The 19,451-nt window shown below is 48.5% G+C and overlaps 1 protein-coding gene across 8 annotated transcripts in view; it reads left to right on the forward strand.

Moving 5' to 3' along the window:
* The window catches only part of GGT1 (gamma-glutamyltransferase 1), a 66,027-nt gene that overhangs the window by 27,339 nt on the left and 19,237 nt on the right, over positions 1–19,451 (forward strand). The window contains exon 1 of one of the 8 annotated variants that reach the window (XM_040577669.1): positions 5,540–5,694. The exons of 5 other annotated variants lie outside the window; for them this stretch is intronic. In XM_040577669.1, coding sequence (XP_040433603.1) covers positions 5,654–5,694 — 41 coding nt within the window. In that variant the 5' untranslated portion in view covers positions 5,540–5,653. Of the gene's footprint in view, positions 1–5,539; positions 5,695–6,615; positions 7,470–12,653; positions 14,183–19,451 lie in introns of those variants that run through there. 2 more of the 8 variants (XM_040577671.1, XM_040577672.1) reach the window with 2 other exon arrangements.

A 19,451-nucleotide genomic window follows, 5' to 3' on the forward strand; every position in this document is an offset into this window, starting at 1 on the left:
TTGATGCTTTGTAACTAAAATCATGGAAGAGACAGCAGGCAGTCACTCTCTATTCATTTCCTCAAAGCCATTCTCAAATGATAAACCTCCGTCATGTCCACATTTATGTTCCCCAGGCTGAAGAGTTCTGCTCTGCTCACCCGTCCCTCATGCAGAAGCCATTTCAGACCTTAGATCATCCTTAATCAGCTCCCTGCCCCTCCTCTAGTCCTGCTGTAGGCTCTAGTGAGCTGGCACAAGAGCCGTGGGGATGCAGATGCACCCCAGAGCTACCGGCTAGCACAGTGAGGTTTGTGGTTTTGCTCTGTCTGTCTCCTAGCACTAACTTTGCTTTTTCAAATGCCTTTGAGCCTTGAGCTGATGCTTTCATTGAACACTCCTGGCTTGTTCTTGCCCTTGCCCTGTGAGCTTAGCCCCCTGTGACTCGGTGATAGTGACATTGGTAGACTGGGGAGGGGATAGTATTTGCTCACCCCTTCCGACTGCAGAAATAATTTGCACTGGCACCATGGCCCCAGGCTGCCAAAGCCTCTCGCTTTTTGTATCATCTCGTCCCTGTAGGGCCTGTGGCATACGCAGCGCTTGGCTAGGGGATTGGGCTCACGGGCTGTGTCTGGGAAGGTTGTGGCTTCCTCCCTGAACAACTGGAGGGGTGCCTTGAGTTTGTACTGTATAATGTGTCTTTGCCTCCTTCGGGTAGTGCTTGGAGCCACGGCACTCCCAGCAGAGACTGCAGAGCTGGATTGCTGCAGCCAGAGCTCACGCCACGGCCCTTTTCCTTGAAATAACTTTGGCTGGCGGTGTGACTGCAATTCCAATTGCCCCTGCCTGCGAGGACCCCGGCACGCACACAGCCACGTGCACTGAGCACGCCCGCGTGCTGAGGCTGTTCTCATTTGTATGCTGGTCAAGCTGGAGTTGAATGGCAATCCTAATTATGTTTGCCTTGTATATGATGAAGGCTACATTTTTGACTGTTGTTGCTGGGCTGGAAATGTAATTGATTAATTTAGCATTTAAGAAAGGAAAGAGGATTAAGGCGGTGGTGAAGCTGAGCTGCCAGGCACTGCATTTACTGCCTCACAGTTTATGACTTCAGCTTTTGCTTGCCTGCACACCAGCTTGTCACAGCTCCCAAGTTGTTATTTCTCTTGGGGTGGCTTTGAGCTTGTTGGCAGATCCCTCAAAACCAAGCCTCGTGGAGAAGAGGGAGCTGTAGTCCTGGGTGAATACCTGCAAAGAGCTAGTCCATGCTGCAAGTTTAATTCTGTCATATCTGGGGGCAAGTGCACATGCTGTTCTGTCCCAGTCTGTCTGCAGGCAGGGGAAACATACGTGGGGAGCTTCATCACCCAACCACTTGTAAACCCTTGACTGAACAAAGCAGCACAGACCTGGAGAAGGTCTGCCTTCCCACAGCAGCACAGCTTTAGGGAAGAAACCCCCTTATGGCAGTGCAGAGTGCATGGAGGTAGGGAGAGGAAGGATGAACACAGTGTCAGTCGGGCTATGGTCTTGGGCAGTCCCCACAGCATCAGTGCTGGCAGCAGTAACTGCATGCAGACAGGTGCTGCTGACTCTCCACTTGATGGAGAGATGGTAACAGTATCCCATGTAATATTAATTAGGTCTTAAGCCTTTTGCTTCTTGCAGCTGGGGCTCTCTTTGTGGCCCATGAGGCCCCTTAAGTATTCTGGTGCTCCAGGTCCGAGGCATGCATCTGTGCAGTAACGGGCTTTAGAAATGACAGAGTTCTGCTAAGTAGTCACGGACACTGGTCTGCTCATTATAAGCAAATTAATCAAGTTCTAACGGGGCACATGAAAGCAGATTTGTTGGCTTCAATATTGCCTGCATAGACAACCTTAACAACCCATGATCCGTGAACCCATGGTCACAGTTAAATTGGACACCATTGCTGCAAGCACAGGGAAGGTCACCAGTCCTCTCCAGTGGTGCATGGCATTAACTTGACTTCTTTGCACAGGAGAATTCCAAACTTCCACTACTTTCACGATGAATTAATGAGATATCTGAGGTACGTGGAGGATTTCTACTTATCTCCGTTCTGGGAGCACACTGCACCCATTTTATCTAGATGAGTTTTACCTTGATTAAATTAAGCTGGACTGCGAAGCTGGATGCTGTGAGGATTGGATGCACAGTCTGTTGCGCTGAACTGCTGCAGTGGCTGTAGTGCCTGGCAGAAAGGCAGAACAAGCAGCTCTGAAAGCATCACGAGTGAAGACACTTGTCACAGCCCTGGAAGCACTGGGGCCGGACAGGCTCACCACAAAGGCCTTGCCCTTCCCATCCCATCCTGTCCCACTCAGGAAGCATATCACATACCCACAGCGTGGGGTATCTCTTCCAGCTCCACATGGGCTTTCAGAGGGAGGTGGAGGGAAGCCCCTGACTCTTCTTGCATTCTGCCCAGGCACTTCAGCCACTGCAGCAGTTCAGCAGAACTGAACTCTGGCACTGTGGGTGCTTTGCCGATGTTTTCTGTCCTTCCTAGCTCTCTGCTTTCCCCTAGAGAATCTGCAAGACCCACAGGAAGCCCTACAGAAAGGGAAGGGAGCATCACTGGGATCAGCAGGAGGCTTTTCAAGGCAACAGCATAACGCCCTTGTGCTTTTGATCAGCCTGTAAAGTGGGGCAGTAAAATCAAAACACGCAGAGCAGATGCAGCTAATGAAGCAAATGCTGGGAGCTGGCACCTCCAGGGGAAGCCAGGGGTCCCAGGGGGCTGCCTTGTTTTTCAGCCACCTGCCTTTGGGGCACAGCAGCAGCTCCTCACCTGCTGATGATTTTGCAAGGCTTATGGAAGGTGTAGGGGAACACCCTTGGACTTCTCCAGACATTATTATACATTATACCATTGAAGGAGCAATGCTCTCCTGATCTAAGACAGGAGAAACAGCAGATGAGAACCCTGCATAAACTTAAACTGTGCCATAGCCATGGAGCTCTCACATTTCCAGCAGCAGAAACATCTCATCTTGGAGCACATTCCGCTGGGACCCCTTTTTTTTTTTTTATGTCTCATAAAAATATTTCTAAAGAGCTTTTTAAAAACCTGGCTTAAAAGGGACCTCTGCAATTTCAGGCTGTGGGCTGGAGTTACAATTCCATAAAAGAGCTAAATCATCTTAAACCCCTACAGGAGAGGCTGAAGGCAGCGCCTGGTGCTGTTAATCTTCTTTTGGCATTTGAAACTGCTAAGTGCACAGATTATATTGGGTCTAAGCATCTTAGTGCAGTGCTAAACAGCTGAGAACAACCAGAGGTCTCCAGGGGAGCATGTGGACCCGGCGCTGGAGGCCATGGTTGTGGCCAGACAGCCAGACTGTGGAGGTCTGATCCGCTCCAGCACTGCACATGAAAAGGCAGGCAGCTGGCCTGAGAGGCGGCTGTGTGAGGTGCTCAGAGCTCTCACTGTCTCACCGGCTCTGGTAGAGTGAAGCGAGTCCAGCCATGAGGATGGCATGTAAGACGTCTTCCTGCTCAGCAGAGCGACACCTCTGATTCTCCTTTCAGATTCTCCAACAGCCTCTGTAATTTGGAGAAAGATCTGATCTGTAGAGTCCCCATTAGACCAACAGGGTTGGAAATTCAGGCTTGCCTGTGAGTGTTGTGTGTGTGAAACAAGCCCCAGTCTCTGGCTGAGCTCAGTGCCTTGTATTGGAGGCTGAAAATCAGAGACTCGGTGGGAGCAAGCACAGAATGGGCTGAGGGAGCATGAGAGAGCAGACACCCCACTCGTGTGCTTGCTTCTGTTGGGGCAAAACTCCCTCTGCCCTCACTGGGAGCAGGGGAAGGCCCTGAGAAGGAAATTCCTCTCTGTGGGGTCTCTGGTACAAACCTGCAGTATCACCAAGCCCACCCAAGAGCAGGGCTGGGGACAACAATCCTGTGGGACAGGACCAGGGTGCACAGCCATTGGGTGCATATGATGAGAGGCAGTGCGTAACAGTGCCAGCAGCCACATGTCCTCACGGCAGAGAGCGCTGGATCTCAGCTGGTGCCACACAGGAACCGCCTGTGGGAAGGAACTGGAGGCTGAGCAGTGCTTGGCACCAAGGCAAGCACCTGTGAGCTTTCTCTCCTGTGTAAGGTTGTCTTTAAAAACTTGTTTGCAGATCATGGCAGGCCTGGAAAAGTGACCAGCTGTTCCTATTTCTTCCCAGCTTAACTAGTTTTTCTCCCTTTATATCCTGATGTAAAAAGACATCTCAGATTAAAAATAATAATAATAATAACCTAAGTACTTAAAGAGTAGTAGAGGAGTACAAGAAGGCTGCTGCATTGCCTGTCCAACACTGCTCCCTCCAGCAAACAGGCGTTTCCTAGGAACCTTACCTGGGTCGGTAATACCTGGCTCCACTGGGCTGCTTAGCACAGGGGTTCTTTCAGGCTTTGCCAGCTTCAGGTTTGGTTCGGATAACAACCGCCTGTGCCACTTCTGTTTCGTGCATGAAGCTTGCTGCTCCCTCAGTGCCATCCTTGCAGAGGCTTTCCCTCCTGTGGTGCTACAGATGGAGCCTCTCCAGACAGGCTGTCAGAGTCTATGATCTTCACCAGATGCACTAACTGTGTTAACCTTTGAAGTGAAGTGAATTTCTGTTGTCAGAACAGCAGAGGCCAGCACACAACCTTCCACCTTCCCCTCCTTGTTTTCTCACCATAAAAAATGCTTTGGCCTTTCCTGTGCTTATCGCAGCACTTTTGTGTGGCTTAGCCCATGTTTGCCTCAGCGCGTCAGGCCACACAGTTCACTTGTAAGGAATTTCATCCACGCCTTAAAGGAATTCAGGTAGGTAAGGTTGGGAAGGCTCCTGGACAAAGGTCCTGCCTCGGTGATCACAGGCATCAGTGCCAAAAGGGATGGATACCAGAGGGAAAAGAGGGAGCTGCTTTGGTGGAGCTACCTTGTGAAATATGCTTGTAAGAGCAGTGACCGAGTGCCTCCCTCCTTTACATAGGGCGAAGGAGGGCACTGGGGTGCTGGCCTTGTGCCCAGAGGGACTGCTGATGGGGCTCCTGGCCCCTGACATCCCTCCCTGTGCTCCCTGGTCCTGTGTTGTGGTTGTCATCCTGTAGGCTGGTGCCCAAGGTGCAGTCTGACAGTGGAACAGGACAGTCGATCCCTGGGGACAGTTTCCCCTCTCTTTTTGATGCAATTCAAGCCAAATATGGGGCTGCTCCACGAACAAGATCTTTGTGTGCCCGAAGCAGGGAGCCTGTTGTGATGTGCGGGAGCACAGCCACAGGTCACAGCCCTTGCAGGACCCTCCAGCTTCGGCACAGCATGGCTGACCCTTTGGCTGGACGCGACGGGATGCTGAGGGGATGCAGCAGGGCAGTGCCGCACAGAGGGGATGTCCTGGGGGGTGCCACTGCCAGCACCCCCCGTGGCAGCTGCCTCCTCTGGACAACCAGCGGGCCCCCGTGTCTGGAAAGCCACGGATCTGGCCGCAGGCTGGCTACCTTGAAATTCCCTCCCATCTGTGCCATCTAGTGCCCAGCACAAGAACTGGGACTGCCCCAGCCTCTCACCCGAAGGGGGACAGCCCTGCTCTCTGGAGGAGAGGCTCTCGTCTCCCCTGGGCCAGGCTCCAGGCCCTGGGGGGGCGCTGGGAGGCCCCCTGAGATGCCGGCACTGCCTGCTTGGAAAATCCCGCTTGGCTCCAGGTAGGATCGCAGCGCGCAGGTGTGTCTGTAGGGTGGATGGAGCGGGGAGCAGTGACTCTCTGTGGAGGCTGGAGGTGAGACGAGGCTGGGCAATAGGGGCTCCAGGTAGGGCGAGGAAGGCTTGAAGCTCTCGGGGATCCTGCCTTTGCTTTCCAGGCACTGTGTTCCCGTGCTCTGACGTGGCACATATGTTTTAATGGACGAAAATACAGACCTCTGTCAGAATTGGAATTCTCCTGTTTGGACAGATTTCAGTGCTGTTCTAAGGGGAGCTACAGTTAGCTTTACTTAAGCGAATGCCCCAGATCACAGAACGCTTGTTTTTAGATCTAAGCATAGGTTGTTGGGCATAATCTTTTTGTTATGCAATTTCTTAGGTAAGTTATTTTTTGAACGGCTTCTATAGTTGTTGCTTGGCTTGCCAGCTTTGATTCTTAACTCCGACTCTGCCCTGTTTATCCTTTTTAAAGAAATACTACTCCTTCTTGCAGACCCACATTCATTTATAAGCTCTAAATGAGAGGGGGTGAATCAGGAGCTAACAAAATCTTGCTTTCTTCTTGCTGCATTTTTTCCACAAATCTGTATTAGGGATTTAGTGGTGGTGAAAAGAGCTGTTAGCTCAAATCCATCAATACACACCTATCCTTCATATTGGTTTATCACAGTTAGGCATTATTACACATTTTTCTGTGCTGAATGTTGTTTGCCCTTATTTGCACTCTTTCACAGACATTTTCAAGTTTTCCACAAGCTCCTCAAAAATTTCCTGATGCCCTTTGCTAGCTCCATATACTATCTTGTGCCATTTCATTACTGGGCCACAATTAAATACATTTGGATGCCTCTAGCATCCATAGGGCACCCCACTCTAAGCTTTTTCCACATGAAGATTTGATTATTCATTCTTCATGTGTAATTTGTGTTGGATGAAAAAAAAATATTGGGTCTCTGCTTCCCCAAACCTCTTACTAGCAACTTCAGGAAGTCAGGAATAAAACTGAGGAACAGATGAACGTATCCTCGCTCTCTGGATCACATCCAGGGGTCCGTTAGCCCTGCTCCTCTTTGCTTATGAACTGCATCTGCTGCTTTGCTCCCTGTGAAGCACTGCAAGTTTGCAGGATATACAGCAGAGGCGTGTCGTGCTGTTTCTGAAATGTAAATTTTCCTCATTTTTTTTTTCTGCTTAAGCTTGATTGCTTAGGAAGCCTTAGTAGCCTTTTTAAATATGAAAAGGTAGACTTGTGCCATAGCATCTGATAGCATAACTGGCTCTAGTGATAGCTCAGTGGTTTTGGAGCCGGCATGCTTGGAGCTCTCCTGGGGCTGCTATTGATCTTGGAATGTTATTGCTTTTGAAGGGGCTGGTCTTTGAAACCAGAGCTCCAGGAAATCATTTAAGAATGTGCTTGCATCCTGCTGAGCACTGAAACTCTGGGGATTTCAGTGGGAAGGAAACCCATCCTGAAACAGATGCAGTGTTTATCTGCTTTCCCTAATCAGTGCTCCATCTTCCTGGAGGTGGAATTTCTCCTCCAAAGCATCACCTGGCAGTGGGAGGCCAGTGCTGGTGTCAAGCCCCCAGTTGCCTGAAGCTTAATTGGTCCCAGCTGTGCTCTGGAAAGCTCTATTTCTGAGGTGTCTGAGCTCAGGGCAGGTGTTTTGCTGTGGGCAGTGCTGGCAGGGCTGCTCACACACCTGCAGTCACTCTTCTCCCAGGACCAAGCAGTGCAGGTCAGGGTTGGTTCTCCAGCGAGATCCTGACTTCACAGGTTTGTAGACTGCTGAGCTGCTCTCAGCTCTTCGGGCCTCATAGTCTCCCTAGGGATTCCCATCTTCCCCTGTGCACCTCACCCCCTAGTCTGTCGGCATGCCACAGGCTTTAAAGTGTGTGCTTGTGTGAGGGGGGAGCCAGCAGGAACACTTCCCTGCAGTTTGTCCCCAGAGCCCCTTGACTAACAGGGAAGCCTCCAGTCCCTGTTCTACATCCAAGGGAACGGAGGCTCAGAAGGGCGATGTGATTTATTGCAAACGTTCAGTAGTAGAAACAAAACTAAGCCCTCTTTTCTTCCCCCAAACACCGGAACCCCGTGGCTTGGCCTTTCCCTTCACTCCCCCAGCCCATGCAGCAGGCTCAGTGCAGGTGCTGGGCTGTAACCTGGGCAGACTTGGTGCAGGGGCACCCGCAGCCTGGTGCTGAGGAGGTGCCTGGCCTTGTGTGCGTGCATCATCTCCCTTCGGGGTGCAGCAGTGGCATTATCTGTATGTCACGGGAGGGGTCGTAGCCTGGGCAGGCTGAGCCCATGGTGTGGCTGTGACTGAATCTGGCCAGCCCAGTCAGGTTAGAGTGGTGCAGGGAAGGGGACAGTTGGGCTCCCAGCTCCCCGGACGTGCCGTCCCAGCTTTAATTACAGCGATGCTGCTGCCTGGGTGTAATTAGCAGTTGGGAAACTCTGAGTGTAATTTTAATAATCTGAGAGTAATGCGTTTTGTCCTTTCTATAAGAGACACTCTGCAAACAAAAACCGTAATTAGAAAGCACACACACAGGGAAAATGATGACTGTGCAGTGGGTGCGTTACTGATGCTGCACAAGCAGCGCATCCAGCAAGTGGCCTGACCTGGCACAGGAGCTTCTTTTGGGGTAATCTTTATGATAGGGCTCCCAGGGGACCAATGTGTAAAAACAGCAGGATTTGACTCAGTTGCAGGTTTTACAAAAGGCTCTTCCCAGTCTCCGTGGCTCCCCTTTGATATAATTTTGTTCCTTGATAAGGATGAGTCTCCTGAGTGTCATCCTCCCCGTTGCTTTTCGCTCCTGTCCCCGTTGTGTTTCCGTGTTCTCCCCAGCAAGCCCAAATTAGCTCGAGGCTGGTGGGATCTGTGTGCTGCAAGCCTGCAACGCAAGGGGGAAGCAGGAAGCCCTTTCAAGAGCAGCCAGCATTTCTGGTAGCCTCAGATCTGAACGGCAGGGCCAAGCCCTGGACCCTTGGACTCTGCCTCTCTTCTTTGCTCCTTCCGGCTCTCTCTAAAAAAAAAATAAAAAAAAAAAAAAAAATGAGTCTCTTTCATCCAGTCTCTTGTCTCTGCACAGGCCTGCAGAGAGTTTATTTCTGGCCACAGGAGCTCTCACAAGGGAGCAGCCGTGGGGGACTTTTACCCCAAGCTCCCCGTTGTGCACCAGGGCTGACCTCCCTGCAGATTGTCCCTCTGCTCCAGCACTGTGAGGCCACCGTGCGGGTGAGGAGGGGGAAACTGAGGCACAACAGCATTCAGGAAATGTTTGTGCCATCTTCCCAGGCATCAGAGGGCTGGAGCTGGGGATGTGTTCCCAGCATCTGGGGGATGAAGGAGGGTGGGGATATTGCTGCAGCCTGAGGGAAGCATGATGGTGATGGACTCTCCCTAGGGAGGCCACTCACTCCCCTGCGAGTCTCCATTTGTGCTAAATGTCACTGGCTGCCGGGGTTCTCGTAGTTCAGGGTGTGTTTGCTTGTGCTACCCTTTGTCCTGACCTGTGGGAGACACCCTCATCTTCAGGAATGCAAAGTTAGGATGATGTCTGTGATTTCTGACCCGTTGCCATTTCTCCCTGCCTGGGAGCAGAGGTCAGGGCCCCCAGGTTGATAAGGGGCAGCTTGCTCCCTTGTATCCCTTGGTGTTCTGCCATGCAGGTGCCACTGGCCTGCTCTGCTTTGCTAAACCCAAAGCAACCCAGCCACGTTGGATGGAGCAGGAGAGCCGATGGGGCTGAGCTCACCTGCAGGCTCAGTGCTGCGTGCCCAGTCTCTGCGGCACACACCCTTCTCCCAAACCCAGGGCAAGAGGAACTGCCCCAGAGCTGTGCTGGGATGGCCTCTGCCTGCAGCCTGCCTGACTGCTACCCCATGTCTAAGGCAGGTTGCTTTGAGACAGAAACTTGTGAATTTGGTAGTTCAAAAGTGGTTCAACTCTGGTGCCCTTTACCATGCTAAAATAAACAAGCCTAAAGAAGATGAGGGGTACAGATTAACCAGACAGACTCTCTTCTCCCATGTGGGGCTTTGGGAACTGTATTTGAAATGTAAGCCTGGTTCTCCCAATAGCAGGTTGCCTCTCTCAGGACAGGAGATCTATCAGTGTTTGAACACCTATCCATTCCACAGTCCGATGTTATGCCCTGCCCAGAGGAGAGGATGCTGTGAGCATCCCACCAGCCAGGTTTCTGCACTCAGACAGATACAGAAGCCCTTCATGGCAGGCTCCCATCTCTGTGGTTTCATGCTGTGATTTCAGGTTCCTGCTTCTCTTTTAAGAGGAGATTCTTTGCGTCAGCCTTGTAATTGCAAGAAAGCGATGGGAAAAGGAGCTTCTCATGCTTTCCACCCTTCTCTACGTGAACCTTGTGACCACCATCCTGGGGAAGCAGGGTATCAGCCAGTGACTTCCATACATACACTTGGACTGGTAGAAGCTGAACATAAGTGAGTGCTTTGATGAAGCACGGGCTGGGACAGGAGCCTGCCCCATTATATGGTAGTGTCCATCCCATGTATGGGCTGTGGCATAAGGGTGTTTTCACCAAGACTAGGTCTGTCCTGTGTCCATCTCAAGGTCAAAGCAGTCGGGTTGCAAATAGCCACACAAGTGAACTGTATTATCTAAACCTTAACTGGACCAACTGTGAGCCTCAAGGTATGATGAGGGGAGTGCTTGGAGCTTTCCTTTAGAAGGGAAAATCCATTTGTTTTCCAGAGACTGTCATTCTCAGAAGCAAATAGAGAGTGGGAGGTGCTGAGCTGTTGGAGTAAAACAGATGTAAGTCCAGACTCTTACTTATAGCATGGGCTGTCTGGCATGATGTGCATCCTTCCCGTGCAGTGCTGGATGGACCTCTACTGCTGCTGGGCACCCTCCTTGCCTGTCCAGAGTGTGAACCTGTGTTCCTGGAGTGAACCTGAGCTCCCCAGCCCTACCTAACTGATTTCTGGGTGCTCAGCTCAGAGATGGGCTGCACCTCCAGAAAGTTGCCCTACACATTCAGTGCAGCTTAACACTGTATCTAAAGCCTTCTCAGGGACTCTGTGAAAACTCTTCCAATGCAACACCTGAGGAGCTGTTAGTGGCTCTTTGCTCCTGCAGCACCCTCAGAGAAGGGCCAGGTCCCAGCGCTGTGTCAGCTGAGCAGCCCCACAGCGGGGCTGGGGGCAGATGACTGGGGATAGAGGACCTGGGGCTGGCTGCACCACTTCTGGCTTCTGCTGCTTTGCCCTGTCCCTCTGTGAGATGTTTCAACCCCACCCCAGCTATGGGGCAGGAGCTACTGAGTAATCGGGTTGCAGACATGCCATACAAAGGTAACCCAAGCTTGATTCTGGCATACCAGGATGTGCTGAGTTTTACGCTGAGGGGTTTCAGCTGATGCTCTGAGAGCAGCAGAGCTGATCCTGCAGCAGAAGGTGCTGAGAAAAGGACGGGAAGTTGTGAGGCTTCCTGGGATACACGGCTGGGCACCAAGCTTGGGCAGGCTGCACACACACGTCATGGGGCTGAGCCTCAGGGCAGTGTACTTTCATGTCCAAGAATAACGTGTGAGCCTCACGGCTCTGAGTCCCACACTTTCTTAGGCAGAATGGAAAAGGGATTTGTGTGGTAGACATTGGCTCTTCCTGGGAAAAGTCCTTGTTCCTCTGGTTTTAGGGCCCGCTTGCTTTGGTTAGACTTTAACAGCAATTAATCACCCAACAACTTTCTATAGTAGTCTGCAAGTTTTCCATTAAGTAGCAAACACTTTGAACTTCTCCCCGGCTCCTGCACTGCAATCTAATCTGTTGTCATTCTCCGCAAGGAAAAGGAGCTACCTCCACGTTTTATTCATTTCCTGTTTACACTAGGGGAGAAAATAAAGCCGTGAGAAACAGCGAAAACAACAACCCACGTAGCTCCAGGCACCGCGCTGTTAGATCGCTGTCAGCTTCTGCACTTGTCACTTCCAACTGCGTCTGGATTTAATATATATATTGGAAGCCTGACAGAGAAAAGAAGTGATGTCTAGCAGCGTGCTTAAGGGAATCTGGGGGGAAGATTCCTAGTTTCAGCCCAGACTGATCTGCTCTGAAGCCTGGGCAAGTTGTCTCTGATCCTGTCTCTAAAGCGAGGGTCTGAATGCTTTTCTCATGTTAGCATGTAAGGTGCCCTGGCCCTGGCAGTAGCGTAAAAATGTTGTTAAGCGGTACAAATTTTTGTAATGATGATAATAAGAATTTGGCAGTCTGGACAGGTTGTGGAGTCTGGGGATCTTCCTGTAGGGGTGACAAGAACCAGAGTGTGTTCTTTGGTAAGCAGCTTTACAAGGACTCCCCTGGCTCCTATTCCTCTGCCCAATCACTGCCCAGGACTGTTTGTCTCCACTGGCCCCTCTCCCTTTCCCATCTAGGATGACAGTCAGGGGTCTGGGGAAGCGCCGTGCTGTGGAAGGCAGGGACTGCACACTGTGGCTATCCTCATCTCTGCCTAGGTGTGGGGCTTGCTCCCCCCAAAATGAGGGAGCCCAGGTTGTACCGAACTCACTGAAAATCTGGGACCTTGCAGCTTCTTTCTCTTACCATGAGTATCAGTTGAGAAACAAGGGAAGAGGCCAATATGTCTCTATTCTTCCTCTTTGCGCTTAAATTTTTTTAGAGCTTGCTTTGCCATCCACCTAGTGTGTTTAACCTGCCTCCAAGCTATCCCATGAAAGACATGCACCTTGAGCAAGTGAAGAGTTTTCCCTGGAATATATGGGGTCTGTTGCACTTGTGGTTGTGTTGAAGCATGCCTGCCAGGGGTGCAGCTTTCTTCTTTGGACAAGGATATCTGAATAATTCAGTGTTTGTTGTTTCTGGTTTGATCCCAGCAGCTCCAAAGCCAGGGGCCCTCCAAAGCAACAGGACAGAGGGAGTGGTTTACTGAGATTGTGTTTCTGTAATTTGCAGTCTTACGTATGTAAGGGAAAGTCTGTCCTAGATCTGCAAAAAAATCATTTTGCAGCCTTCCTAGCAGTTAGAAGAGGATCTAACTCAGATATGTACCTGTTTTGGTTCCCATGACACTAACAAGTCACAAGTCTTTAAGGTCAATGAGATTCGGACCATGATTTGGCATATGGGAACATTCCTTATACTGTTTTAAATAGTTCCCTTCCTTATGCTGGCACAGTGTTATGTGAACAGGTCAGGGGAGATCTCTGACTGAAAAATAACCTGGGAAGGGGAAAAAGTAAGGTCATTCTCCAGTCCAGTTCACCGTGCGTTGCACAAGCAGCTCTGCTTGCAAGAGTCATTCCTGCATCTTCCTTCCCCACCCAAACCTAAGGACTCACCATGGAGGTTCCTGCTGGTGCAGGATTTCAATGGCATGAGCTGGGCATTTATTTGGCTACTGTTGCACGAACCTGCAGATCCTGGTGTCGTAGCTGGCAGGGGACAGTAACTCTGACTGACCCTCTGACAGCCTGGAGAGCCTCCTGCCTTTTCCAGTTGTTTCAGCCAAGAAGACACTCACATCATCTGTTAGATGTGGTGTCCTGTTATACAGCTATACCAGAGATACTCAACTAATAATTTATAAGCTCTCAGCTGGTCAAACCCTGTCCTCGTGCATGACGTGGCGTCTCACAGTCAAACAAGCCCTTCAGCGAAAGATCAACAAGACTAATGAAGGAAGTTGAAAATGAATTATTTTCCCTTTGGAGAGCAATGGTATATCCTTGAGAGATTTCCTCTCCATTCACATGCTACAAGACTTCCTCTGATGGAGAAGGGCAGGATGTACCTCTCAAGAGCTTCCCAGGTCAGTGGCCAGGACAGTGCCATTTAGGGGATGCATGTGCCTTCGTCCCCGCAGGGCTCCCTGCCCCTCTGGCCATGTGGTGGGACAGTGCTCCAGCATCAGTTCATTGTGGAGAGTGCAGGAGTGGGGCTTTCCCCAGCGAGGTGGCTATGGTGGCAATGGTGCCCTAACACAGATGGTGTCATTGCTACCGGGTATTGTGCCATGGGAAAGGCCAGCAACTGGCAGCGTATTGTTTGAATTATAAAGAAAAGAAATGACGCTGCCAGTACAGATTCACTCCTGGGACTACCCAACATCAAACTATTGTCCTCGTTCAAGTCTGATCCTTCCTTGCTCCCCACCCTGTATGCTGTTCCCTTTACTGTGAGAAAGCATGGCACGGAAAGTGTCTGACCACTGTCCTCAGCTTGCCATGTGAGCCAGCAATTCTTCAGGGATGGGGAGGGGGAAGGGTGGCAATGACTTTACAGCTCAAAGATACAACTTCATTACATCACCCTCCCTTTCTGACCACTCCCATATATAAAGTCTTGCTGCCACTCAGCTGTGTGACCGATCTTGCTTTTGAAATCCTTGTTTCTGGGAACCCTTGAGGAATAAGGGGCAAGAAACGTCTTTTGGTGCCACTAGCAGAAGGTGAACTGCCTCCAGGTAGAAGAGAGCTTTCAAAGCAGTGAGTAAATAGCATGATTTTATTGTATCATCTCCATATTTTGGTTGGGTTGGTGCGTGAAATAGAGCAGTCTTTTCTTTCCCTTTATCACATGTCTTTCCAGCTCTTTAATCATTCTTTATTAACGTGTACGTGTTTCATTAGCCTTCAGGCTCAGGTTTGAGGAGCAATTGTTTCCCTTCTCCAGGGATTGCCAGGTCTTGATCTACCACGTTGAATTTGGGCTCTCTCAAGTCACCCCCATATTAATAAAGGTCAGGTCATGGGCATCAGGGTGTCTGTCCAGGCAATTTGAACAGCCGCTGATCACCAGTTAGGAGAGCTGCTTAACTCTGTGGCTTGGCAGGGTCAGCGGTACATGAACTGATGTTTTCAAGAGGAATTGGTTTTTCTGACACAGGATGAGATTAGAGGAAGGAGCTAGGAGTCTAGTGATCTGGGATCTTAATCTGTTTTGCAAATATAATCCAATGTACAACACTGGGCAAGCTATTTAATCACTACAGGGCCCATCCAACTCATGAAGATGCCCTGTCTACAACTCAAACTAGTATGGTCTTCACTCGTAATTGAGATGAACAGGTCCGTGGAAAAGTTGGTAATTAGGGTTATGAAACTGAGTCACCATTTTCTCGTGGTTTTGTATATAGTATTGGTAGCATGGCGTGGCATGGCATGGTGTGCTGAGATGGGAAGTGATGCTTTGGCTGTTTGACAGAGGAAAGACTCAAAGCTACCGGAGAGATCAGAACTATAAAAAAGGGTGGAAGGCAGATTTCCTGGGGTCCTGAAGGTGAGAAATTCTTACTTAAATTAGTGTCCTGCTGGCAAGCAGTCCTCTTCAGAGAAAGCTGCGTTGAAGGGACGGGCTGAAATTCATGCCTCTTTCCACACTATTCTGTGTTCCTAAGTGGTAACTTGGTCAGTGCAGGCCCTGTTGGGGTAGGAGGTCAAGCACTGGTAAGTGTTTTTTACCGAGTAGCAAGGAGGAAGGCCAGGAGGCAGGTGCAGCGCTAGAAAAGCTGCAGGGACTGTGGAATGATACTGGGGGTGTCTTCCAGAAGCAGAATGGCAGGGCAGTGCTGTGGGAGAGCTCCGGCACAGGAGCAGGGGAGAGGACAGAGCTCCTGATGTGCAGAACTATCAATGGCAACTGCATTTGTGTGAGAAAGAACAGATTCTGCCTAGGAGAACAAATATTTAGACATGTGAAGGACCAGAACAGCACTCAGGAGACTGTGTGCTCATTACCAGAACAAAAGAATGGCCCTGTCCTGCATGTGCTCGGAAAGCAAAGGCCTGGCTCTGGTCTTGGCTCTTTGATCTGTGACATCTGTAGTGGAAGAGGTACAACATCCCCCACTGAAAAGCCACTTGGTACCCAGATAGCTGAGATAGCCGTTTTGCCTGTGTGCTGAAGCCTTTCTAACGTGCCAAAGGGGGGCTCTCCAGGAGCAGGGCTGTTCTCTCTGTTCCAGCACAAGGACCCAGTCCTGGGTTGCTACATGTCCCAGTTCCGCTGGGCACTCTGTGGGGATGAAAAGCTGTTCAAACCAGCTCTGTGACAATCTACCTCATCTATCTGTAAAGTCTTGATTTAGCAAAAGCGAGTGAATTTAAGCAGGTATGAGGTGGTTTTTTTTTCAGTTTGTAATTGAGCTCTTCTCTGAGTTCTGCTGAATTCTGTGGAAATGTCTTCGGTGAATGTAGCCCTTAGGCTGTTATTTTGGAATCTGTAATTTTTCTTGTTCAGATGCCGTACAGTCTGTAAGGCAACAGCACATAAAATAGGACCAAGAAAGTCTGAACTACATGTGTGATCTGAGAGCTTCACTATGCATGCGAAAAAATGATTGTGAAAGAGAGGCCCAACTGCAGCAGTCAGGGTAAAGTGGAGAAACCTCTGGCCTTGAGAATGAGCATCTATTTCACTTTTTGCCCATTAGTGTTTGCCTTTCCTATTCATTTTTTATTTGACCTTTTATCTGCCTCCTTCATTCCTTCTCCCTCCATTTTTCCCTTCCACCAGTTTAGGTTTTCTTTCTTCCAAGTTATTTCATCTTCTTCCCTCCTCTCTTCCTTTCCTAACCCCCTACCCTCTTTTGTTCCAGCATGGTGGGCTTGTGGTGAAGCTGTGTGGGACTGTTGCTGAGCTGATTGCAGGCTGCTGCAGAAAAAGCAGCTGTTAGCTGCAAGGACACAGTCCCTTTGGTGGCCTGACAGAATGGCTTTGCAAAGATGAAAGGGATTCATAAAGCTAATAAATGGTGCGGGCTTTGGAAAATGCAGTTTGATGTAAAATCTGGGAGTAACAACTGAGTCTAGGTAGCAGATAATAAATATATCAGAGAGGAAAGATGATAAAAGAAGGATTTCCTTGAAGAGATGACGGTTGCACTTTGTGGAAGAGAAGAGCTGGAAGGCTTGCATCTATTGTCAGATAGGACTTAAAATGAGATAAGGTTTAGTGAGCTGGTCCTTGTTACTGTTATTACGTTCAACTTGTTGGTCACGGACCAACATGACCAAACGGCAGGAAATAAGATTTAACGTTATTATCAAAATCAAGAAAGTGCTCTTGCAAAATGAAATACCACACCAGTAAGCTGTTACCTCTTTCATGCTTACATCCACCATATCCGGCAGAACAAGACAACACAAGATGTAGAAATATCCTTTCAAAAAAAGCTCAGGAAATAGCTTTTTGCACTGACCCTTATAACTTAAGCCATACAATCTACACATCAATATGTCTGTCATAATGGTATCTTATACCATTGTCTAATTGTATGTTCATTTAGATTTATCTCCCTTCTACATCTGGAATATCATTAGGATGATAATGACCTTACATTAGATGATCTTTAAGGCCTTTTTCAATCCAAGCCTTTCTATGATACAAAAATCAGAACCCATCGGGATCACAACAACTTTATTAATATGCTAGTGGCATGAATCCTTGATGTCAGAAGAGTACAACCTCAACAGGCTTTATCAAAACTTCTACTCTAAACACATCCCAGCGTTTTTTGTCAAAGGCAAATTGCTGCTCCTTCTGCATGGCAATCAGCAGCTGCTCTGATGACTGAGAAGCCCCACCAGCTGTCACACCGCAGCATGTCCCGGTAACACCGCTACAGCCACCTGTGTGGGTAGAAGAATGCAGCCAGAACTGGGCCTTGTGACTGGCAAAAAGGATTTAATAAACCTTGCCATTTAGTAATTGTTTCCTTTGGCTTGCCTTTGCCCCAGGGACAAGGGTGCACCTATGATTGATTATGGGAAACCAGACTTCACAAACTGAGAGCGTGTGGGTTTAGCGGGTTCCTGCTCTTTGAGCAGGTGTGTTATAGTGGAAGCAACTCGGTGCAGGGGAAGGAGGTGCTTTGGCTGAGGCCAAACCTCTGCTTCTTTAGCCTCAGGAAAGTGAACCTGAGCTCTGGAAGTGGACTGTTGTGTCCCTGCCTCTAGTCAGCTTGACCCTTTGCAGGCTGGGTAACTTTTCCAGTTCCTAAAGCGCCCTTTCTCTTCAGATTCTGTTCTAGGAATTTGTGTTCCAGGGCTTTTTCAGCACAGTGACCTCCTTTCTGCATTAGTGTTTCTTATACAGTATTTAGCTTTAATTTAATTAATTAATTAAGGTTTAAAATTATTTTATAATGAAAATTAAATATATAAATTATTATATTTATACATTTTAATTAATTAGTATTAATTAGGGCTGCCTGCTACCTGTGCAGCTGGTACTTAATTTCCAGTTTTAAAGGTGGAAGAATAGAGCGAGGGGTCAGAAGGCAAACTGTTACTTAGCAGGAAGCAGCCTTGCATGCTGTTAATATCTCTGTGTCACTGGGCACTCAAGGTACTCTTTGATGATTACCTTTGGATAGTACTTGATTGCAATGTTGCTGTGATAGAGGAGAAAGACTTCCTCCTGAAAAAACAGCTAACCTGCAAAATGAGGATACCTCATAACAGCTCCTATTCCAATAACGCGTTAATTCAAATATCAGGAAATGGAGACCTTGAACTGTTTGTTCTGCAATAAAAAGGAGGAGTCTGAACAGGAGATGCAATTGGTTGCTTCATTTGTGTTTTCAGCTGTTGCTGGTGTCACTTCATGACAGTCCTGTGGGAAAATCAGCAAGCGGTGAGGGAAGAAGCAAAAAGAGAAACTACCCAGGAGTGCCTTCACACTGCCTGATGCTTTTTGGTATCTACAGGTTCCGTTACAAGGGCTGTGAAGGTATTGCTTCATACACTGACAGGCGCATTTCTTTAGAGGAAGAGATGGGGACTTCAGTCTGCTGCTCATGTTTCAATGTAATAGTACCTGCTAATTTTTAGAGAATGTAAAAGATGACCATGTCATGAATATCAGAAGTAGGAAGAGGTGACAAGCTCTACAGAAGGTACTTTTGTCTTTTTTTTTTTTTTTGTAGTGGGTTGAGGTTAACAGGGCAGCAGTGCACCTATATTAACCATGCTATTTCTGTTTGAGGTGTGTTTTTGCTGCTTGAAACCTGCAAGACTGAGTTATAGCAGGACAATCTATTCAGTTAATGCCTAGACAGGGATATACAGCTGTTCGCAAAGCCTACATTCAATTGAAATGTTGTAGTTGTGCGTAGCAAGCTATTCACCTATCAGAACCAAAAGCACTAACTTCTTAACTTTCTCTGACCCCATCCTCAACTCCACTTATATTTAAGTGAAAGAGTAACTTGCTGAGAAGCATCCAACTTGTTCCTGTTCTGAACTGGTAAGAACGTGCCACAACTGAGACTGGATTGCCCTTGAAGAAGGACATAGGAATTTGGTTAATTTTGGTGGCTCATTGTTATAAAACGTGCCTTCTAGCAATAGGGGCAAAGAATACAAGTTGTAGACAAATGCGGTGACAGGGAGACACTTGTCTGACCTAGGCCAAGTTTAATTATTCCAAAGCTGCTATACTGTTAAGCATAAAAACTTGTATCATCAGACCTGTGGAGTTAGTAAATTAGGAAAAGGGTTCAGTCCCGCAGATTGCATCTTAAATTCCCCTATAAAATATGCCTCACTTAATATTAAAGGTGTTAAAGAGTCTAAAAGTACAATTCAGTTTGTTTGTGGTAGATAATTTTCCACACAGTCTGTTGTATTTTTTTGTTGTTGTTGTTGTTTGTTTTTTTAGAAGATAATTGTTTTGGAACAGCTTCTGTCACAGTCTTTCCTGTAAAGCATCATGAGCCTCACATCAATACAATAGATACAGTGAGGGCAATAT

Source organism: Cygnus olor, chromosome 17 (assembly GCF_009769625.2).
Source record: "Cygnus olor isolate bCygOlo1 chromosome 17, bCygOlo1.pri.v2, whole genome shotgun sequence".
NCBI lineage: Eukaryota > Metazoa > Chordata > Aves > Anseriformes > Anatidae > Cygnus > Cygnus olor.